Source organism: Urocampus carinirostris, chromosome 16 (assembly GCF_059441175.1).
Source record: "Urocampus carinirostris isolate Australia breed hairy pipefish chromosome 16, RoL_Ucar_1.0, whole genome shotgun sequence".
Taxonomy (NCBI): domain Eukaryota; kingdom Metazoa; phylum Chordata; class Actinopteri; order Syngnathiformes; family Syngnathidae; genus Urocampus; species Urocampus carinirostris.
Genome location: NC_142364.1, coordinates 21,292,924 through 21,314,447, shown reverse-complemented (window position 1 = coordinate 21,314,447; position 21,524 = coordinate 21,292,924). Strand labels below are relative to the sequence as shown.

Here is a 21,524-nt window from a genome sequence, read left to right as displayed (position 1 = left end):
AAACCGGAGTGCCCGGAGGAAACCCACGCAAGCACTGGGAGAACATACAAACTCCCCACAGGAAGTCCGGTAGCTGGATTTGAACCCACACAAGAGGTTCCCAAGACCTTAGAACTGTGCCTGCACACGTGCCAACGACTGCGCTGCCGTGCTGCCCATATATATATATATATATATATATATATATATATATATATATATATATATATATATATATAAGGACTGTTTCAAATACAATCCAAATGCCAACCCAAACCCCCAAAAAGATGAAAAAGGAAGAGTTTATTGGAAGAATTTCACATACTTGCACGCGCAACAAAAGGAGCTGCAAGGATGATTAAAGCCAAAAGATGGCGTCAGCAAGTACAATATCTCGAAGTTACATACAACAAAGCAAAAAACATTTGAATTCATTTCCCCTCCAGTTAATTTAACTAAGGAAACAGAAAACACATGCAGACTGGAAAGTGACAAAAAATAGAAAAACCAAACATAAATTTAAATGATTGTTAATGAGTCAAAAGTAGCTTTTTTTTTTTATTTCAGATAATTGTTTACCTGAAAGTTAGCACGGCGTGGGGTGTTTAGCGCGCAGCCCCACGGTGCAGAGGTTCAGGGTTCAAGTCCAGCTACCTCCAAGCACTCCGGTTTCCTCTTACATTCCAAAAACATGCATGTCAGGTTGATTGGTGACTCCAAATTGTCCCTTGGTGTGAATGAGAGTCTGTCTGTCTCTGCGACTGGCTGGCAGCCAGTTCAAGGTGTCCCTTGCCCACTGCCGAAAGGCTGGGATGGGCTCCAGCACCCCTGCGACCCTACGAAGGATAACCAGTGCAGATAATGGATGGATGTTTACCTGAATATGGGAACTTTGTTGTTAAATTTCTTAATTGTTATAGAAAGAGGCTAAAGCCTCTTTCAACTTCTGGAAAGAAACCCAGGTGGTATTCTTTTCAGTTTGTGTTTTTCATATTGCCCTAAAGAGGGTATCCGTGGCTTTTAATTCAAGAGGTTGGGTTTCCTCAATGTTCTCGGATTAATTAATGGTAGTCAGTAAATACAGCTACAGTGGGTGGCGCCTGGCTTTGGTGACATCCAGTGGACATATTAAAAACTGCAGGTCATTATTTAAGGAGATGCAGCTAATGTGTCTCATTTACTCCTCACCATTGTCGAGCAAGGCGCATTAATTGATTTGAGATTTACACATGTTCCATAAATGTAAACGTAAAATAAGATTTTAGCAAAAGATTATTTTGCAAAAAAAAAATCTGTATCAGATTCCGTGCAGTGTATGCCAAACATTTTAGATGGTGAAAAGTGTATAAAAAGCAGCGTCATCATAATGCAAAATACTTTGTCGGACATCCAAAAAGTTGCAATGGTCAGCTCTTCCAATGTTGTTTTTGTTACTTGTTTCCATCGCTCATTCTACCTCTTTTGTGTCTATAGGAAAGCTGTGACACCCATTGAACGCTGTGAGAACACTAAAACGAATTATTTCACAAGTGGAAGCTGCAGAGGAATCAATGCCATTTTTAACTTTCACCAATGAGGGTTTTCATTGGTAAAGGAAAAACACGCCACGGGGTAGTCTCGGAATGTACACGTGCACTCTGTTGAGCTTGCTTGAGTGATTGATAAAAGCAAATCTTAAAGTTAAATCCTATTTGTTTACAACTGTATTTAAGTTGCAGTTTACCTGTCTATCGTTTCTGTGCCACATTATGTCGTGGCATTAACGCCCTCTTGCGTCCTAGTATTGAACATCATCTGTACGAGATTTTTGTTTTTACGCACAATAAAATGACGACGTTTTATTACAAAAACTATTGGTTACGTTTTTTCCCTCTTGATGTTTCATTAAACCAAGATCTCTGCAATTTTACACCTGAAACTTCTATCTATCTATCTATCTATCTATCTATCTATCTATCTATCTATCTATCTTGATCATATCCCTCAAGAGGGGTGACTGACAGCAAGACAAACACATTTACAAAAACATGGAATAGAAAAAAGGAAAAAATAGCAAAAAACACAGAAAACTTAATGGCCAACCCAAACAACCAAACAAGTTAAGCACCTCGGCACCCAAGTTGGTCATGCTTTTGTCCCTCCAAATGAAACGGGACCCAAGAAAGCGGCCATGTCACTCGGGTCAGGGTGACACAACACATTTTTCTGTTCGACAGCAGTGCTCGACAGCTTTCACTGGTTTACCCCTGCCGCATCATGCAGGTGCCCTGCCCGTCACTTAGAACACGTCCAAACCTCCCAATATCCTTTCACAACACCTCTCCACTCATTTCTATCACCACCCTCTCTTACCTTTTCCAATAAATGCTTATTGAACAAGCAACACTAACATTTAGTCAAACAGATTTATGCATAGTATAGATTCCAACAAATAGAAAGAAAAACAAACATAAGAATAAAAAAAGTAAAATTAAAACACACAAAACGATGAAATCCTCCATTCCAACATCCTATGACTGTTCAATAAACAATTCTGCCTGTATTTAAACCGCCAATTGACATTTATTAATATTCGTAAATAGCGGTTAATCAAAAATATTTTAAAGAAAAGAGTCACGTTTTGAAAAGTACGCCTATCTAATCCAGGGGTCCCCAACGTGGTGCTATCAGGTACCAGAGTGGTTTCTAACAACAGCTGATGCGCCCACAGACCTGTTCTGAATATAGCTCACCAGTCCTGGGTCATTGAGATTTTTCAATCATAATTATTTTTTTAGTGGTTGACTGAGTTTATTTAACCCTAATTCATATAATCAACCCAGTAATAACATAGTAACACCATAGCAAAAAGTAGCTCTTGGTTTGAAAAAGGTTGGAGACCCCTGAGCTAATCTATCCAAATCCAAACTACTTTATTAATCGCAATGTGCGTACGTGTATGTGTGTGTGTGTTTGTTCATGGTTCATAGGCTCCAAAAACAATGAACCGATTTGGGGAAAAATGTACACAGTAGTACTTTATGCCACCACGAGTGTCTTTAGCTAGGTTCTGTATAAAAGCACACTCAATAAATATCACCAAAATAAATAGACATCCACTTTAATGTGGTCTGATTTAATTGGGTCTCTAACACACGATTGTGGCCAGATTGGGTACTGCAGCTCCCGACCACCGACCAATCCTAGCAGCCGTATCCAATTTTTAATCGGCCTGGCAATGCTGGGCCATTTTGCTTGTCTTAAATCAAAATGTGGATATTTACAAATTACAGAGCGATGCTTTGTCAACAAAACGTATACATTATCGTACATAGCTTTTTAGCTTTGGATTGACAAAGTTGTGTTACACTAATGGGGCAATAAAAAAATAAATGTGTCGCACATTTAGGTTCAGTTTTACAAAAACACACCCTATCCTCAATATTTGCGAGGTGTTTGTTTGATGAATATTATGTAATATTTTCGATTACAATTCTCTAACCTTTATGATCAAAATAATTAAAGCAAAAGGCACATCTTCCTTTATTTTATAGCCATATATGACGCATTCCCTTTCGTTTTCCAAATTGTGTTATGCTTCTACTTTAGTCAAATGATTCTCTAATTTTTTGGTTTGAACAAATTTATTGACACTAAAAACAGAAAACAATCATGACAATCTCAACAGCAATTAAGCACATTCACAATATTATATTCCAATATTACGTTTTTAACAGCAAACACAAAGTGAGGTTTGAACAAACCTTCTCGAAAATCAAACATATTCACAATTTCATTATATAACATCTTTGTTATTGTCAATAGATCCGTCCAGGCCAAAGTCGATTGTCCTCGGTCTGAACAAATCCACTGACACCAACAGCAGCAAAACAGCCATCAAGCATATTCACAATTTTTTTATATTTGACAATATGACGTGACGATATGACGTTTTAACATTTTTTCCTGACATTTCCAACATCAATTAAACAATTTCAGAGTTATTTTCTTTTAACAGTAGTTAACCAGCGTGTAAAAGGCAATACTATTGTGCAAGGGCATAGCTCTGCCATCCCACCCTCCCAAGCAGCATTCTTCCAGTCCTCTGTGTGGGTCCTTTCCCTTCTGCGTGGGTCCTCTCCCTTCTGGGTTCCACAACCCAGGCCGTTGCTGCAGGGACTCCCACAGCGTAGCTCCGGCTCCCCCCTCCGGGTGGGTACAGACGAGTCTTCTTTATGGCTGCGTCCTAGGCCCACCGCTCGCAGATTGTATGGTATCTGCAGCCATTTGGAGCACAGCCACGGGGGGGATCTGCCTGCACCTCCATACCAGCAGGTTTCTGGAGGTCCAGATGGCGTCCTTGATGGCGGCGAGAGTGAGCCAGTCCCTGGCAAAGTCGTTCCGATGCCTCCTCGACCGACTCACCCCGTAAAGCACGTAAAATGACACTTGTTGTTCATAGAACATTTTACACAAATAATGCCCAATAAATTGGTCCAGCAGCCATTTATAAAGTCTATTATACAAGAGTGAACCAAACTATTTATCTTTGGCAACGTATTGTGACGTCACATCAGGTTTGGCAAAGCACCCTACTCACTTCCGGTAAACACAAAAATACCAATTTTTGTTTGGACGTTCTAACTAAGCCAGTGCAGTCTGTTGTATTTTGTTCAGCCCTTAAAACATTTATTTAACCCAAATGCAAAAAATAATGACATAATCATTGCTGTGTTACTGTGTTTTATTGTGTGTGAATATAGTTAGCCAAGTAAATGCAATGGTTTTTCTAGTTACTTATTTCAAAGACATTGAACTCCGAAAATGGCGACTGGTAAGTAAGCCGTGAGAGAACGTTCATTTTGGGGTTTCATGTGCTACATTCTGCCAGTCCCAGATACTTGGAAACACGCTTTGCAAGTACTTTGTTTGATTTGTGTTGACTTCGTGTTTGTTTTGTATTTTTGTTTGTTTTTGAAAATGGATTTAAAAAAAATAAAAATACTCTAGTGCAGTTTCACTTTCAACCAGAAGAGGGCACTATATCTGAAGCCTCAAACACGCTACGCTGTATTGAATTAGCGGTTCACGTGCCGAGCAAAAAAAACATATTTTTTTCCAAGCTGTCCGATTGCCGACCAAATGTATTCCATTTTTCTTTTTGTGTAAGGATAAAAATGCTTACATTGCCCGGTATTCCTTGGCGGTCTCCCATCTAAGTATTTTACTAACTTACTTGATGGGGTGTTTTCCACGGTAGTAGAGATCGTTCATTTGAAGGTTTCACATGCTGCACTTTGACATCCCAGCTTTAAAAAAAAACAGATCTTGCGTAAATTTTTGTTTGACTTGTGTCTACATGTTTTTACAAATAGGCAATGCAGCCATGCTTTCCGCCAGGAGAGAACACTATAATGAAGTCGAAAGCACTCAATTGTTTTTTTATTATTGTTAAACAATTTCATCGAAGTTTTTCCTCAAAATCTTAATTTGTCCAACACTAATCTCCGGAAGAACAGATTTATAAAAGTTTACATTTGCCTAAAAGAGATGACAAAAGCTTACAGCACCTGGTATTCCCAGGCGGTCTCCCATCCAAGTACTAACCAGGCCCGACCCTGCTTAGCTTCCGAGATCGGACGAGATCGGGCGTGTTCAGGGTAGTATGGCCGTAAGCCGTTACAACTGTTTCATATGAGGTTTATATAGTTTACACTCAAACCTATTTGACCACGCGAAATATCTGCGCGTGTATTAAATATGTACTTCTGGGTTGTTAGCAATACCCTCGGTCACGATCAGCAGCACTATAATGGCGCATATATGGGTTGATTTTATTCCATTCACCCATTACCTGCACCGTTTATCAGCAGGGTCGCGGGGGTGCTGGAGCCCATCCCGGCCATCACTGTGCAGTGGGCAGGGGGCACCCTGAACCGGTTGCCAGCCAGTCGCGTGGCACACAGAGACAGACCACTAACTCGCTCATTCACACCTAGGGACAATTTGGATCGGCCAATTAACCTGACAATCATGTTTTCGGAATATGGGAGGAAACAGGAGTGCCCGCAGGTGCGGGGAGAACATGCAAACTCCGCACAAAAAGGCTGGTAGCTTTGATCCCATGATCTCAGACTGTGCTGCAGACCACTCATTCACCGTGTCGCCAGTTGATTTTATCCTTTTTTTTTCTTTCTTAAATCTTTGAATATTATCCACACTCCCAATGTGCAAATGATATGCAATATGCTTAAAATGCTGTCCCTTGTGTAGGGATTAACATGTTATTATTATTATTATTTTCTTTTTACGTTATATAATTTATTAATTAAATTTGTTTTTCTCTGTATTCCGTCAGCATTTTCTGTTCCCGTTTTAACTCTGTTGTGTTTGACCATTTAATGCCAATTTTGTCTGTAATGATGCTACATGGGCAGCACTGCAGCGCAGTGGTTAGCGCGCCCGTGGCACAGTTCTGAGGTCATGAGATCGAATCCTCTTGTGTGGAGTTTGCATGTTCTCACCATGCTTGCGTGGGATTCTTCTGGGCTCTCCGGTTTCCTCCCACATTCCAAAAACATGCTTGTCAGGTTAATTGGCCGGTACAAATTGTGAATGAGCAAGTGAGTTGTGTGTCCCTGTGTGCCCTGCGACGGGCTGGCAATGATTCAGATTCAGATTCAGATCTACTTTATTGTCATTCTAGTACACGTGTATACAGAACGAAATGTCGATACATCTGACCCGCACAGTTTCCTTGAATGTACAGATATAAATAAAATGTTGTATTGAGTTGGAGTATTGAGTACTAATAATATACTAAATAATTATGGCTATGTATAGTATTTTACAGTAGCGCAAATAGTGCAACAGGAGCAGCTAACCAATGGGTTCAGAGTGTCCCCTGCCCACTGCCGGAAGATAGCTGGGATCGTCTCCAGCACCCCCGCGACCCTACTGAGGAAAAAGGGTCCAGTTAATGGATGGATGGAAGATGCAACGTTCAATAAAAAATATTTTAAAACTAAATAAAATACTTTAAAGCAGTGGCTCTCAACTAGTCTGACTCGAGGACCCACCATTCCGCCATATGACAAGCTGCTACCCAAAACAAGAAAAAATGACCACTTCTTGAATTTATCTAAGGAATTTATTATGCAGTTTCAAACAAAGATAGGAAAATATATTCACCTTTCTTTTTGAAAACCGAAAATGACCAGCAAAACCAAAATGACTTTAAGTACCGTATACATCCGCATATATGCCTACATCCCATATAAGCGACCCCCTAAAACTGCTATAAAATAGCCACATACTAAAGAAAAGACAAAATATCAACAAAGCGTGTACCTAAACATGGGTGATTATTTAATCATATGTAGTTCTTAAAAATGAATACAGTGGGTGGTCAGCAACACTGAGTTTTTTTAAGCTCGTAACGTTTCAACTCATTAGATAATGTTTAAGGATATCGTGAGCTTGAAGATTTTTTCTAAACTCTGTCATTACTTATATTTTATGCTGATAATGTCTGTTTATTGTCTGTACCTCCCTCTGAGACTTGTCACTAAGGGCTATACAGTTAAACATGACTTGACTTGACTTTCAGAACAGCTAGTGCATGGTGATTTAATGAAGTGACATCTAGTGGACCAAAGTCGTAATGGCAAGCGTCAAACAAGATGCATACATTCAATATTGATTTTATGATTACAAACAATTCTCATTTTCATGTGATTTTAATAACAGAATTAGCCTTTGGATTAGGGTGAGGTATCAAGTTTGAAGGGGTATGGTTCGTGGCACTTGCAGAACGAAATTTTAGTCAAATTCTAGTTACCCAGATAGATAAAAAATAGGATTTGAGCTATTCTGCAATACTTTTTTATTGTGAAATAAGAAAAAAACAAATATATATTGCATTGTAACACAAAAAGATTGCAATAAAGCACAACATTATTTGTCAAGCTAAGCAAGTGTTAATTTATATTGAAATGACAAATATTTTATCGATGTAACCTGCTGGGCTCCGGAGTAAAGAACTGAAGGAAAAAATAAATGTTTATGCTAAGAGTATTCCATCTCCTCCTAGTTAGGCGTGAAAGTAAGTATTGGTATAGGTGCCAATACAAATGAGGTATCAGTCCTCGCAATGGCAGCTGCTGCCGGTCTAAGCTGCCTTCCAGTGGCCATTTGAAAAAAAATCATTAACGGCTGCTGGGTGGTTATTACACAGCCACACGGTGCAGAGGTTTAGGGTTCAAGTTCAGCTATCGCAGCCTCCCCATGTGAAGTTTGCATGTTCTCCTCGTGCCTGTGGGGGTTTCCTCCCACACTCCAAAAACATGAAAAAAAAAATGACCGGTCCATATTTTCCAGAGTTGTGAATGAACGAGTGTGTTGTCCCTGTGTGCCCTGCGACAGGCTGACAACCAGTTCAGGATGTCCCCTGCCCACTTCCTGAAAATGACTGGGATGGGCTCCAGCACCCCCGCAACCCTAATGAGGTTCAGATAATGGATGGATATCTATATATATATATATCCAGATATAAATTAATGGATCTATATCTATATATATATATATATATATATATAGATAACCATCCATATCTGTGTCGGCTGTGATGATAATGGATGGATATCTGTATGTCTATATCTAAATATATCCAGGTATATATTAATGGATGGATATATAGATATAGATCTATAGATATCCATCCATTATCTGTGTTCTCCTATCTAATGTGTTGTATAGCACGAACAGCTTTGCTAAAAGTAACATAAAAGCAGATAGACGCAGTGGAAAATAAATAAACCAATTAACACAAATAGTGAGTTGGGGACGAAAAAAGCCAGCAAGCGAAAACACCAGCGTGTTTGCTCTACTATATAGCGCCGTTCTAGTTGGCCAAACACTCCATTAATCAAATCACAAACTATAAATCCTTGAAGAAAACGCAGTGTCTTACAATGACACAATCGCACGACGTCACACCGAGATATCAAATAGATTTCGGTTAATCATGCAGCCCTTCTCTGTGGCACAGGTTTTTGTTTGTATTTGACATTGCATTGCCATCTAGTGGTCAAATATTACACACTGGGGCTTTAATAGAGAAAATATTCTACTTTTAACTTCAAGCAACGCACCACACCTTTAATACTTGATCATGTTTTCTTTAATTTAGGCTGAAAATATGAGTGTTCCACCTGGCTTCTTGGGAATGGTTTCTCCCACTATCCTGCAAGCCTCCCCTGAATGAGTCATCCAGGCGACTGCTCATTGGACGGGAGCACGCCGTCCCGAGGGATTGCCTTGCAGTAGCAGCGGCGGCAGCAACAGCAACAGCAGCGGCGACCTCGCTTCCATTCACAGAAACCTTGGTATGCCAACCTGCTATTTCATTCACAGCCAGGACTATCAACCTCGCCTCCCAGTCTTTTGTCTTGTGACTTTTTTTTCTCTCGCAACGTTGCTGAACGAAGAAAGCATTTTATCCCAACACAACCCCCATCTTGCAGCCTTCTATATTTGCTGTCGGAGAAGAAGACTGCAGTGCGAAATGCAGCAGAGTGTAGAGCGGAAAATGCTCATGAATGAGCGTGGCCCGTTCTAAAAGGCGAGAGGACATTTTTTACATGAATGGTCCGTGTTTGTGAGTAGGAGGGAGGGAAGGGGGGGCGGAGGCTGCGCGCTTTCTTTCCCCGCTGCCACGGCGACCACGGATGTTTCCTCAGCTCTGTTCCTAAGAAGCCTCTCCTTTGCGCTTTTTTTCACCTTTTTTATTGACTCATCCTCGCCTGAGGAAGATGACGTCTGTAGCAAGTTGACTTGGGTTGGATCAGTCTTATTATTCAATTTTTGATTGATGTGGGGCTTCTTTTGATTTTTAGGGTTTTTAAAATGGCTGATAGATAAGGATTTTTCTTTATGCTACATTTTACGCCCGCTGAAGCAAGAATTCTAAGATCAATAATCAAAGCTACCTCACAAATTCTGAAATGAACTACAGCTATGATCAAAGATTTAAACTCAAGCATAATAAACAATTAGAGGACTTTATGAAGTGATTGTTACTCTAAGTGGGAGTTTTTTCCCTACCTCCCTTGCCCCTCTGTGCCCCCCCCCTCCAACAGGAAGTGATTTGCAGTGTTCAGCAAGCCTTTTGTTGAGAAGGTTTTTCTCACATCAGTGAGTCATGCTCCAGCTCTGAGCTGGCAGGAAGGCAGCGGCCTGTTCGATTCCGCCGCCATCACCTTCCCTTTGCTTTGTGGATTTTTCTTTTTTCGCTGGGGGAGGGAGTCAGGGTTGATCATTGTTGTTACCCAAGCTGAAGCATCATCGCTGAAAACCACAACAACGACCTCCGCATTATCCTGCGCCTCCTACATGGATTCCCGCTGCGTTTTTCTCTCCGAAGCGGCGGATTTTAGATTGTAGTCGGCTGCAACGTTCGCTGCTGCCATGTTACAGGAGAGGGTGATCATCGTGGCAAGGAGGCGGGTGGTGAGTGTGGCCTGAGGCGCCGCGAGAGAGCAGAGGCGAAGGGGTATGCTTCACCGCACCAAATATAACCGCTTCAGGAATGAGTCGGTGACGTCCGTCGATGACATCGTCCACGGCCTGCCCATGAACGCCAAGGTGTCGGCCAGCCCTGAGACGCCTCGAGCACCCACGGCCGACATCCCGCCCCCAGCCGTCTGCGGCGTATCCCCCGCCGCTGCCGGCCACGAACACCCGGACAATGGCGGCACGCCCCTCTGCACGCTTATGAACAAGGTGTCCAATTTGAAGTTCAGCAACTCGGGCAGTTTGCTCGGCATCAAAGGTTTGCCCTCGGCAGTAAAGGACTTGGCGGTGGCAAAGCTGCATGGCGGCGGCGCGGGTTCAGGCCCCACAGCACCTACGGCAGGGTCCGGTTTGTCCACCACAGATTCCACACCCGGGGTGAGCAAGAAGAGCAGGTCGGACGAGCTTCCGCCGGGCGCTGTGGATTGGAACCCTGGTGCCGGCGGTCCTCTGGGCAAATCTTTCCGAGGGTGGCTGCATTCCAGTGAGAAGATCTCTGGACCAGGAGTGACATACATTGTTAAGGTAGATGTGTTTGTCACCGGACACGTTCTTCCATCTAATACGTTGTTTTGGACATACAGCGGTTCAGATTTTCACCCATTCGTGCTAGTAATCTGGTTAAGATGTTGCAGGCGGAAGGCAGACACACCCTAGACTGTTTGCCAGACTTTGCAATAATTTCTCTAGACCAGTGTTTCTCTTTATGTTTTTATTCAGCCCAAAAACACTAATTCACTTGATTACATCTCGGTGTACAAAAAAAGTTTTTTCATAATTTAGTAAAAATTTAAACACTTACCAAAGCACCGTGGGTCAGCATGATGGATGAGTGGCTAGCCCGTTGCCCCCACAGATCTGAGGTCTTGGGTTCAAATCTAGCTACCGGCCTCCCTGTGCGGAGTTTGCAGGTTCTCTCCGTGCCGGGGCACTCTGGTTTGCTCTGACATTCCAAACGCATGCATGGCAAATTGGCCCTAGGTATGAATGAGTGAGTGTGTGAATGGTTGTATGTCTCTGTGCCCTGCAACTGGCTGGCAACTTGCTTGAAGATAGCTGGGGTGGGCTCCAGCAGCCCCCTAATCATACAATTGTCCAGAAATCTTAAAGCATGCGTTATAACACAGTGCTCCATAAGATTGGAAATGCAGACAGTAGGTGTGCATTACTACACGTGGTCTTATGGTATACTTTTGAGCAATAATCAATTGATAATCATCGCTGGCTCAAATTAGCATATATTGTTTGCAACGGAATTTATACATGTGAGGCAGTGATGTTGTTGACACTGTACCACCAGGCGAAGTGCAGGGACTGTTTAACCTATCAAAACAAGCTATGCAAATGAGTGTGTTTCTGGCACTGAGTAAAAATAGTGTGATAATGAGATAACATCTAATGCCTTTCATATGTCATCTGGACCTCTGATGGTCTAATGATAAAGTGTCAGTGCCCTCAACGCCGTGGTCCAGGTTCGATTCCTGTTGCAAACTTTATTTTGTGATTTTAAACAGCGCTAATTATAAACTGATTATTAATTGCTCTATTATGTGTCGTAACGTTTATACACAAATAAACACATTAGCTCTTCCTGCCATCTCAATTCTATGTGTCTTATAGTCCAGTGCATCTGATGTATAAAAAAAACATGACAAAAGCGCCTTATAATCCAGTCCACATTTTAGTTTCTAAAGTATGGTACTTAAAGAGTAAAATTTAGATTGTCAAAAAGTTATGTAGCCTTATTTTAGACTCAAAGGGACCAAACCACATAATTTTTTTGCTAATTTTCTTGCCCAATCATTTGCAAGGTTTTTTTTTTTTGGAGTACCTTTAGTGAAATAGCGGACAAATATGTCAGCTCCTTCTAGGTGAGGCTTAATTTTTGTCAATTAAATGCAAATTTCTTGACCCACGAGTACAAAAAGCCTTCGCGTATTTATGAAAATTCATGAAGTTTTGTTTATTATTGAAATCAATAATGTATTTATTTTTGATAAATATTTTTTTCTAGGACAAGAATCTGCTAAATAACACACACTGTCCCTTTAATTGTTTATTTACGTATTTAGGGTATATTTACTGCGACACACTTGACATGGTTTCACGACACACTAGTTAAAACCGACAAAAAATTACTGTGGAATAATCCATTACTCAGTTTTATTTTATCCAGTGAAGGCACACAATAACATTATCAATTTGATAATTTAAGTAGATTCTGCCTCTTTCTATCTGTATTTACAGTATTTATTCGTATATATCAAACATTTTTCTTTTACCTAAAAAAAATCTCAATGTTTGGATGCGTGTTATACTTGGAAGTTTTACGGTGGTGTGGGGGTTTTGGGGTTTTTAAGGGTTATTGATCTATCTTCGTTATTCATTATCCACATTCGTTAGTTCATAATACGCTACAAAGCCTAGGAGCCGGGACACTTACTCTCAGCCAAAAGGCCAAGCTAAGGTCCTAGCCCTAAAGCCTTGCGAATGCACCGTTCCCGGAGGTACTGCAATACCGGGCCGATGCGTGGAGTGGACAGAGCAAGCTCATATTCCATCTCCGAAATGCAAAAATCAAAGAGGCCAAGCTAAGGACCTAGCATCAAAAGGCCAAGAAGGCCAAGCTAAGGACCTAGCATCGAGAGCCCCGGGCCCCCTCAGTAGAGCACTGATTTATTACCACTAGACTACCAGTGATATAGAGGACATGCGAAAAGATTTAGGTTTATATCATTATCACACTATTTTTAGTCATGGTGCCTGAGACAAATGCTAGATAATAGAGAAAATAGATATACATGAATAAATATGGTAAGCAATATTATTTTTTTCAGCCTCTTTCCAAACTCAAATCTATTACTTTATATTTGTCGTCTCTAATTGTACCGCTTCTAAGAGAAAGGTGGTATTTTTGATACTTGTTATCAGCAACATTGATATTGAAAGCCTCTCGACAAATTTGCCACTGCCCTTTGTCTAGTGCAGGGGTGTCAAACTCTTGGGCTCAGGAGTAGGACTAGTAGATGAAACATAAAGGGAGAAGAGAAAGAGAAATGGAATGAACTTGAAAAAGAGAAATAAAAAAGAGAGAAAGGAAAAAGAGAAGAGGGAGAGAGATAAAGAGAGATAAAAGAAAAACACAAAGAGAGAGGGAAATAATGGAAAGAGAAATTAAGGAATGAGAGAAAAGGAGAAAATTAGATAGAAAAAGAGAAGGGATATGGAGAAATGAAAGGGAGGGAGAAAAGAATAGATAAAGAGAGAAATAAGGAGACAGAAAGGAAAAGATAAAGAAAATGGAAAAGAAAGAAAGTGATATATATATATATATATATATATATATATATATATATATATATATATATATATATATATTAGAGAGAAAGAGAGAGAAATATATAAAATGAAAGAGAGAGGGAGAAAGAAAAAGAAAGGGAAATGTATGGGGCGAAGAAAGGAAGGAGAGGGAGAAAGCAATTATGGAAAATGAGAGAGAGAAAAGTGAGAATGAGAAGATATAGGGAAAAAGAAAGAAAAATAGAAAACTGGAAAGATAGAGAGTGAGATGGAAATGAAAGAGAAAGAAAGAAAGAGACCCAGAGAAAATAAATACAGCTACAGTAGTTTGGCTTTGGTGACATCCACTAGACATATTTAAAACTGCAGCTCTTTTTTGTTTTGCTCTTCTCCCATCGTTGTAATGCGGGCCGGACTAAAGCCTGATCCCGCCCGCCAGCCGTATGTTTGACAACCCTTGTCTTGTGTTTTTATATAAATGCCAACACCTTTTTTTCCTCCAGTGGGGTGTGGCATTATTATCTTAAGAGCAAGGATTAAATAAAAAAATCTTATGTCACTGGCAAGCATACATCATTTGAAAGGCGCACACGTTGGCGCCTAGCTGAGAATAATGTCATCATGCCGCCAATGAGTCACCGGCGAGACTGATGATGCTGATGTGTGAAGTGAATCAAAAATGCCATTTCTCTCTTTTTTTTTTTTTTTTTTTTTTTGCACTTAACGCTTCCCACTAGTTTTAATGTGCACACGGCATCATAAGGGGCAGGTTTTGACAAAAAGAGTGTGGTGCCACATTAAATGTAGTAAAGACAGTCCGCATCAATGAACACATTTTAGGTTTTAGGTCCTGTAAATTCAACGTCGCTTCAAATTAGTGTCACATGGTCGCCCCGTCGCCCGTCATGTGCTATTAGTCTCAGTGCACATTGATCTCATCCACATCCTCATGCACATCAATGAATCCCTTTGTGCTGTGGCGTGCACAGATAGACACTGGGTGGTGATAGGGCTTATGCCCCTCATTTCTAAAAAAAAAAACGGCCTTTTGTAATAAAAGATATACATTATATTTATAATATCACACAAAATATCATGTAAATCAATTTAAAATATATTTGGGTTTATAAATTATAAAATTAAAATTACTAAGGCCATCAAATGACTCTGAAATTTCTCATCCACATCCCCATGCACATCAATGTATCCTACATGCAGTGCGGTGCACAGATAGACACTGGGTGGTGCTAGAGCTTATGTCCCTCCGCCTGCTCTCAAAAAAGTGGCCTTTAGTATTAAAAAAAAAAAAAATCATATAAATCTATTTTAAAATATATACCAGTGTATAATATATATATATATATATATATATATATATATATATATATATATATATATATATATATATATATATATATATATATAAATAAATAATTTACTGAGGCTATTAATGACTCTTAATTAGTATTTTTTTAAAACTTGAGCATTGATCTCATCGCCATCCTCTTGTGCATCAATTAATCCCCATAGTCAGTGCTGTGCACAGATAGACACTGGGTGGCGTTATGGCCTATGTCCCTCCGCTCTCAAAAAAAGTACCCTAAAGTATTACAAATGTATAAAAAATGAATTATCTACCAAATATATAGAAATATATAAACAGTTTACCGAGGCCATTGAGGAATCGTAATGATTTTCTTTTTTTCTAATTGCACGATTAACCCCATCGAAAATTGTTTTCATTTTAGGGGATATTTTTTGTTTACATCAAAACATTAAATGGCAGAAATCCAGGGTTGTTGAACGTTTTCTTATCCTATAAAGATGTTACTTTGCTGTCTTTTCTATACCCTCAATACTGGAAGCAATATTTATTACTGACATTACATGGAAAATGTACATTTTTTTGTTACTTACACCAGTGCTTCTCAACCTTTTTGGAGCCAAGGTACACTTTTCATCAAAAAACCTCAAGGCACACTGTCGAAAGTATTTGAAAATCAAATCCTGGCCCCAATGTGATATTTTTTTAAAGATCCTAAGATGCCTAAAGTGACAGTTTAAAGTTTTTTGTGATCACAGTTGTACTGCAATTGGGGATTTTCCTACATTTTTAACCTGTTTTTCAAGTTTCTCTTTTTATCTGTTTTTTTTTCTAGGAAAATAATACAATTAATACTCAAAATGGCCCTGCAATTGGCTGGCAACCAGTTCAGGGTGTCCCCTTTCCACTGCCCGATAATTGCTGGGATGGGCTCCAGCACCCCCGCGACCGTACTGAGGATAAGCGGTGCAGCTAATGAGATGAGATACTCAAAATGTGAAAATAAAATCTGCCAGTGGAAGCAAAAAATGTTGTTATTTTTTGGGGGGGGGGTAAAAAATACATAAAATTAAAAATCAGTAAAATGGTCTGCAAGACTTTTAATTTATTAGATTTTTAAAGGTGATTTTTGTAGTCCATTCTTGAACAGCTCCATCAAACAAAATTAGTTATTTAATATATTTAACTGTACTACCATACAAGCAGATCATTAGTATATACAAATAATACCCATAGTGTTCTGCTGCCATCAACTCATATGGATGAAATTAACAGTTACTCAGCTAATCAATAGAATACAGCAAAGACACTAAACAATAGCATGCTTTTTTTGCAAAGATAAACTCTCATCGCACATTAATTAAAAAACACTAACCTTGACTCACATCTTAATTCATTATTTTGGATCCATTTTAAGTCTGATGTGTAAAGGGGGAAGAGGATTACCTCATGTGCGGTCCCTTCTCAAGGTTTCTTCATTTTCCTCATGCTGAGGTTTTTGAGTTTTTTCTTGCCCTCGTGTAGGTTTTAGATCAGGCGATGGTGTAGTATTAGTCTTTAGCTTGCAATAATTTTGTGGTCTGTGCAGCCCTTTGAGACTCCTTGTGATTAAGGGCTATACAAATAAAAATGACTTAAATACATAACCTACTTAGCATTAGCAATTTAGCATTGAAATAAAAGTTTACATGATTCCACATCCATACATTCATTGATTTTGTGTCGGAATTTTCCTCATTTAACTTGACATTTAGAGCAGTCAATAGCAGTGATTGAGTTTTTGTGTGTGAGTAATCCAAGGCGATTTGGGATTTTGATAAACTGGATGTCTGCTGTTATGTTCATGATAATTGTAAAATACTTAAGGTTGGTATAAAATTGATTTTCTAACACCTGCTAAAGGCCCTGGACCACCAACACTGAATATGATTGGCCAAATGTGGGGTGTTCAATTTTTTCAGAAAGCTTGCCAGATTTCTTAAGCTAAAAATGTGTTAGGGCCGACTATTCAGCCTCGCATTCTATCATCATTCTTCAACAAATTCACCCTCAGTGAAAGGTTTGCAGTGCTTGGCGATCAGCTCGTAGCTTGCCTTTGTAGCATTTTTATCTTACTCTTGTTGAAAAGCGCTGCTGTGCCATTAAAACAGCTTCGAGTTACTTCACCTTTTCACAGCGTTCATTTCCAGTAATCTTACATGTAGTCAGCATATTTCATCTGGCAGTGCTTCTTGATATTATAATTTTTGAAAACAGCCACAGTCTCACGGCACATTAGGCATAGGCAGTTGTTTCAGATTTAACCTGGAAGCGGCGGCCTTTTGTTTACAGTTGCCATGTCGGAATTTCTTTTTGTACAAATTCATTTCACGGTCAACCTTACTGCCATGTATTATTAATTCCCGCCCCAAAAAGTGATCTTAATTGGCCCCCGCGCTAGACTTTGGACACACTGGACTAAACAAACAGCTTGATCATCACTTGTGTTATGCCTAAGAGCCTGCAGAACTGATCGTGAAGGCCTTACTGGCAACAAGTAATGGTTGGAAGGTGAGTGGTTAAATGCTTGAATATGAAAGCTCACACATCTGGAAGCAGCGCCAGAGGAAAAGCCATTAAAGAAAGCCGACAGACAATTTGCAATTATTAAAGTTTTAATGGACAAATTTTAATTAACATTACATGATTCAGATATTTTTTAAGGCCCCCAGAGAATCCCCACCACTGGTAAAAACATAATCATCCTTTTTTAGATGACCAGGAGCTTGAGGCCATTAGTTAAAAACAATTAAATTTAATTTCACTGGAGGTTTTCCTTTTTTTGTGTGTTCTAAAATGACATTATTGCGCCACTATAAATGCTACCTGCTAAAATAAGCAAAGAAAAATAAACACATGCTAATTTGTTTACTAACTGAGGCCTTGTGACATTTGATAAGATTTGTTTCTTACAACTTGATGTTACTACTTTGCAGTATCTTGGTTGCATCGAAGTGCTGCGTTCAATGAGATCTTTAGACTTCACCACAAGATCTCAAATCACAAGGTAAATCTTTCTTTACTTTATCAAACTTCATCACTACCTGTTGATGAATTGCTATTCAGTAAAATGTGAGGCATAAAGTACTTGTCTGTATTATTTTCTGAATCTCTGTATCTATATATCTCTATCTCTATATCTCCTTCTTGCTTTATCACTCGCAGTATCTATTTATATCTATATCCCTTTATCTGTCTTTCTGTCTGTCTGTCTTTCTCTTGCTTTCTTTTGCTATATTTATCTCTCTATAGCTCTATATCTCTGTCGCTACGTCTCAATACCTAGCTCTACAGTATCTCTCTTTTGCTATATCCCTCGCCATATCCATCACTATATCTCGTTATATCTCTATAGCTCTATAACTCTCTATCACTCTCTATATCTAGCTCTATATTTGTATGCCTCTATATCGCTGTAACTATATATCTTTCCATATATCTCTCAATATACTTTTACATTTAGTTGTTATTTTTATGATTGTTTTAATTATAATTTTATCATTGATCATATTTATTGTATCAGTGCCACCACTTTTGTGGGTGGCATTTTTGCAGCTGATTTTAAAAGAAAGATAACAAAAATATTGGAGATTTTAAATGACACTTTCTTTGATACAAAACTGAAAAAAAAAATCAGGTATCAGCACCATTGCCAATGCTTAGTATCCACCCATCCACCCCTAGAAAATGTCCCTTTTATTTTTAAAGAAATTCCATATTGAAATATATATATATATATACTGTGCTGTAAATTTTCTATAATTTGTCACTTAAATGTTGTGTAACAAAGCTACCATTGGCATTAATATATGGAATTGATATTTGTGAAAATGCACTTGGTATCAGGACCATTGCCCTTGCCAAGTACCAGAGTTAAACCACCCCTAGAAAATATACATTTTTGTTTTTAGCAAATTATTTCAATTTGTATATTGTAAATCCTTCATTAAAAATATTCAAATCAAACTGAATACTGAAGTACTGGTCTGAAAAGATGGGATCAGACAACCCGGATTATTATCCATGTATTGATTTTAGGGGAGTGGTCAACAAAATCGATGAGACATTGTTGCAGGCATCTGAATCGATACTGCAATGTCATTTAAAATGTTTCCAAGCTCTGTAAAAGCTGCTTCTTCCCATGTAGTGCACCAATTCAAAGGAAAAAAATAAATGTTCCATATTTTCCGGCTTATAAGGTGCACCTAAAAACCTCAAATTTGCCAGAAATTTGAAAATACACCTTATAACCCAGTGCACCTTATATACCACATAATGCAGTGGATAAGATTGGAAGTGCATATAGTATATATTCACCTGTACTTTAATCAATAGGGTTTACACTATAGTACCATATTTGTGCAATCTTTGATCAATTGAAAAAAAAACGTATGCAACGGGAGTTTTCGGTGTCCCGGCGATGAGAGCGCTGACACTCAATCACTAGAACACCAGTGATACTGATGACAAACGTTCCATACAAACATTTAGTTTCTGGCAGAGTAAAAATAGTGTTATAATGACATAAAGCATCTGTATTACTAGTAGTCTAGCAGTTAGGTTTTGGCGCTCTCACTGCCGTGACACGGGTTCTATTACCGTTCCGTACCGTGTTTTGCGATTTTGGTCAGCGACATTTTTCGACTGATTGACCGATCAATCATTGCACTAATATATACAGTTAATGAATAAAATGACACAAGGATTATACATGAAAAAATATGGTAGCTCTTACCGTATTTTCAATTCCATGCGCCTTGTAGTGCGGCGCGCCTTATAAAGGGGAAAAAGAAAGATGACAAAATACTATTTAATGTGGGTGTGCCTTATAAACCGGTGCGCTTTATAGTGCGGAAAATACGGTAAATTTGGTTTGAATGAACATAACTGTTTAATACTAATACTCTTGTCTTTGGTCGTTTTTCGAACCCTCTAGGGAAGCCATCGGTTTGGTTTGCGAGGCTGTTCCTGGGACCAAAGGAGCTCCAAGGAAGCGAAAGGTAAGTGGGAGGTCAGCAACGGTGGGGTTAGCTAGAAGAACCGGACAGATTTGGGCAAAAAAAATGCCAAAGGAAAAAGGCTATGAGAGTTACGTATGAGTTATGCCACATGTGAGCAAACTTTCTGAGTTGCAGGTTGCATTGGTTTGAGAAGCTTTGCATATGGGCCAGGCGGGAGGAAAAAAACAGCTGATTGATGTGTTTAATTTTTCATATATATATAGTCTTGAATCCAATAACTCACAAAATACATGACGGTAAAAGATGAGCCAATCGATTTTGTTCTGTTTGCATTTAGCTGCACGAGTTATGTTTTAATACCCATTTTAGCTAGGTCAAACTCGGTTTGGCTCTGGGACCGGATCCAGACCTTCTGTTCTCAGGTGGGCCGCATCAGTAAAATAATATCAACTTAAATTTTTTTGCTTACTGTAGTTTTTCAGTACTGTGCTTTATCATTCAGACTACTATAGTAGCTTACCCCACATACTGTATTATAATCATGGATGATAGGAGATCTCTTCCAAGCACAACACATATATTGAAAAACACTGGTGGGAGAGATTTTCATGGTTAGCATTCAATGCGTTAACTGGTTTATTAAAACAAATTAGAGAATGCTGTTTTACACCTCAACCAACTCACTGCACTATACAAATGTAAGTAGGACCCATGAAGAAATATAATATCTGCCCTAATTGTTATACTGGTCTGAAATGAATAAAGACGCTGTCCTACTTACGAACGAGCAGGGTTGGGTAGGGTTACTTTAACTGGATTACTTTCAATTACTTTTGGATTACTCCAATACCAAATATGCTAATAAAAGACAAAAGAAACTAAATATGAATAAAATTATGACACACAACACGTGGTAAGCTTTCTCTCCTGGCTTTGATCTCTTTGATCTCCGGCAAAACTAACATAAAATGCGACAGAAACAAAATGAAAATAAATCCAAACAGCTTGCCAACATCATTTTTGCTGTTCCATGTATTCCGTTACTCCCCAAGCCTGCACAAAATTTAGTAATTTTATTCATATTTAGTTTCTTTTGTCTTTTATTAGCATATTTGGTATTGGAGTAATCCAAAAGTAATTGAAAGTAATCCAGTCCCAACCCTGCGAACGAGATACGTTACGGATGATCATTCGTAAGTTGAATTTGTTCTTAAGTTGTTTCAGTGCTATATGTCTTATGTTTAAGGTTTGTATAAGTAGGTTTAAGGCTTGTATAAGTAACCTGTATTGCTTTGTACTAAAAAAAATAAACATTTAATGAAGTAATATACTCAATAAAGATAATAATAAAATTAAGTTCAACTTACTTT

At 38.9% G+C, this 21,524-nt stretch overlaps 2 protein-coding genes, 1 non-coding gene and 1 pseudogene across 3 annotated transcripts in view; 2 read left to right on the top strand and 2 right to left on the bottom strand.

Moving 5' to 3' along the window:
* Window positions 1–1,767, top strand: part of sema4d (sema domain, immunoglobulin domain (Ig), transmembrane domain (TM) and short cytoplasmic domain, (semaphorin) 4D) — a 62,210-nt gene extending 60,443 nt beyond the window's left edge. The window contains exon 19 of the transcript XR_015847122.1: window positions 1,453–1,767. The gene's annotated coding sequence lies outside the window, so the exon portion shown is untranslated. The remainder of the gene's footprint in view (window positions 1–1,452) is intronic.
* Window positions 1,768–4,531: 2,764 nt separating this feature from the next.
* shc3 (SHC (Src homology 2 domain containing) transforming protein 3) overlaps window positions 4,532–21,524 on the top strand; it is a 32,565-nt gene continuing 15,572 nt past the window's right edge. Inside the window, exons 1-5 of the mRNA XM_088320206.1 lie at window positions 4,532–4,563; window positions 4,722–4,792; window positions 9,149–11,055; window positions 18,130–18,200; window positions 20,130–20,193. Coding sequence (XP_088176332.1) covers window positions 10,513–11,055; window positions 18,130–18,200; window positions 20,130–20,193 — 678 coding nt within the window. The 5' untranslated portion in view covers window positions 4,532–4,563; window positions 4,722–4,792; window positions 9,149–10,512. The remainder of the gene's footprint in view (window positions 4,564–4,721; window positions 4,793–9,148; window positions 11,056–18,129; window positions 18,201–20,129; window positions 20,194–21,524) is intronic.
* LOC148350700 (5S ribosomal RNA) lies at window positions 5,517–5,635 on the bottom strand. The gene has a single exon (XR_015847184.1). It is a non-coding gene; the product is annotated as a 5S ribosomal RNA (ribosomal RNA).
* On the bottom strand, window positions 13,016–13,155 carry LOC148350699 (U2 spliceosomal RNA; annotated as a pseudogene).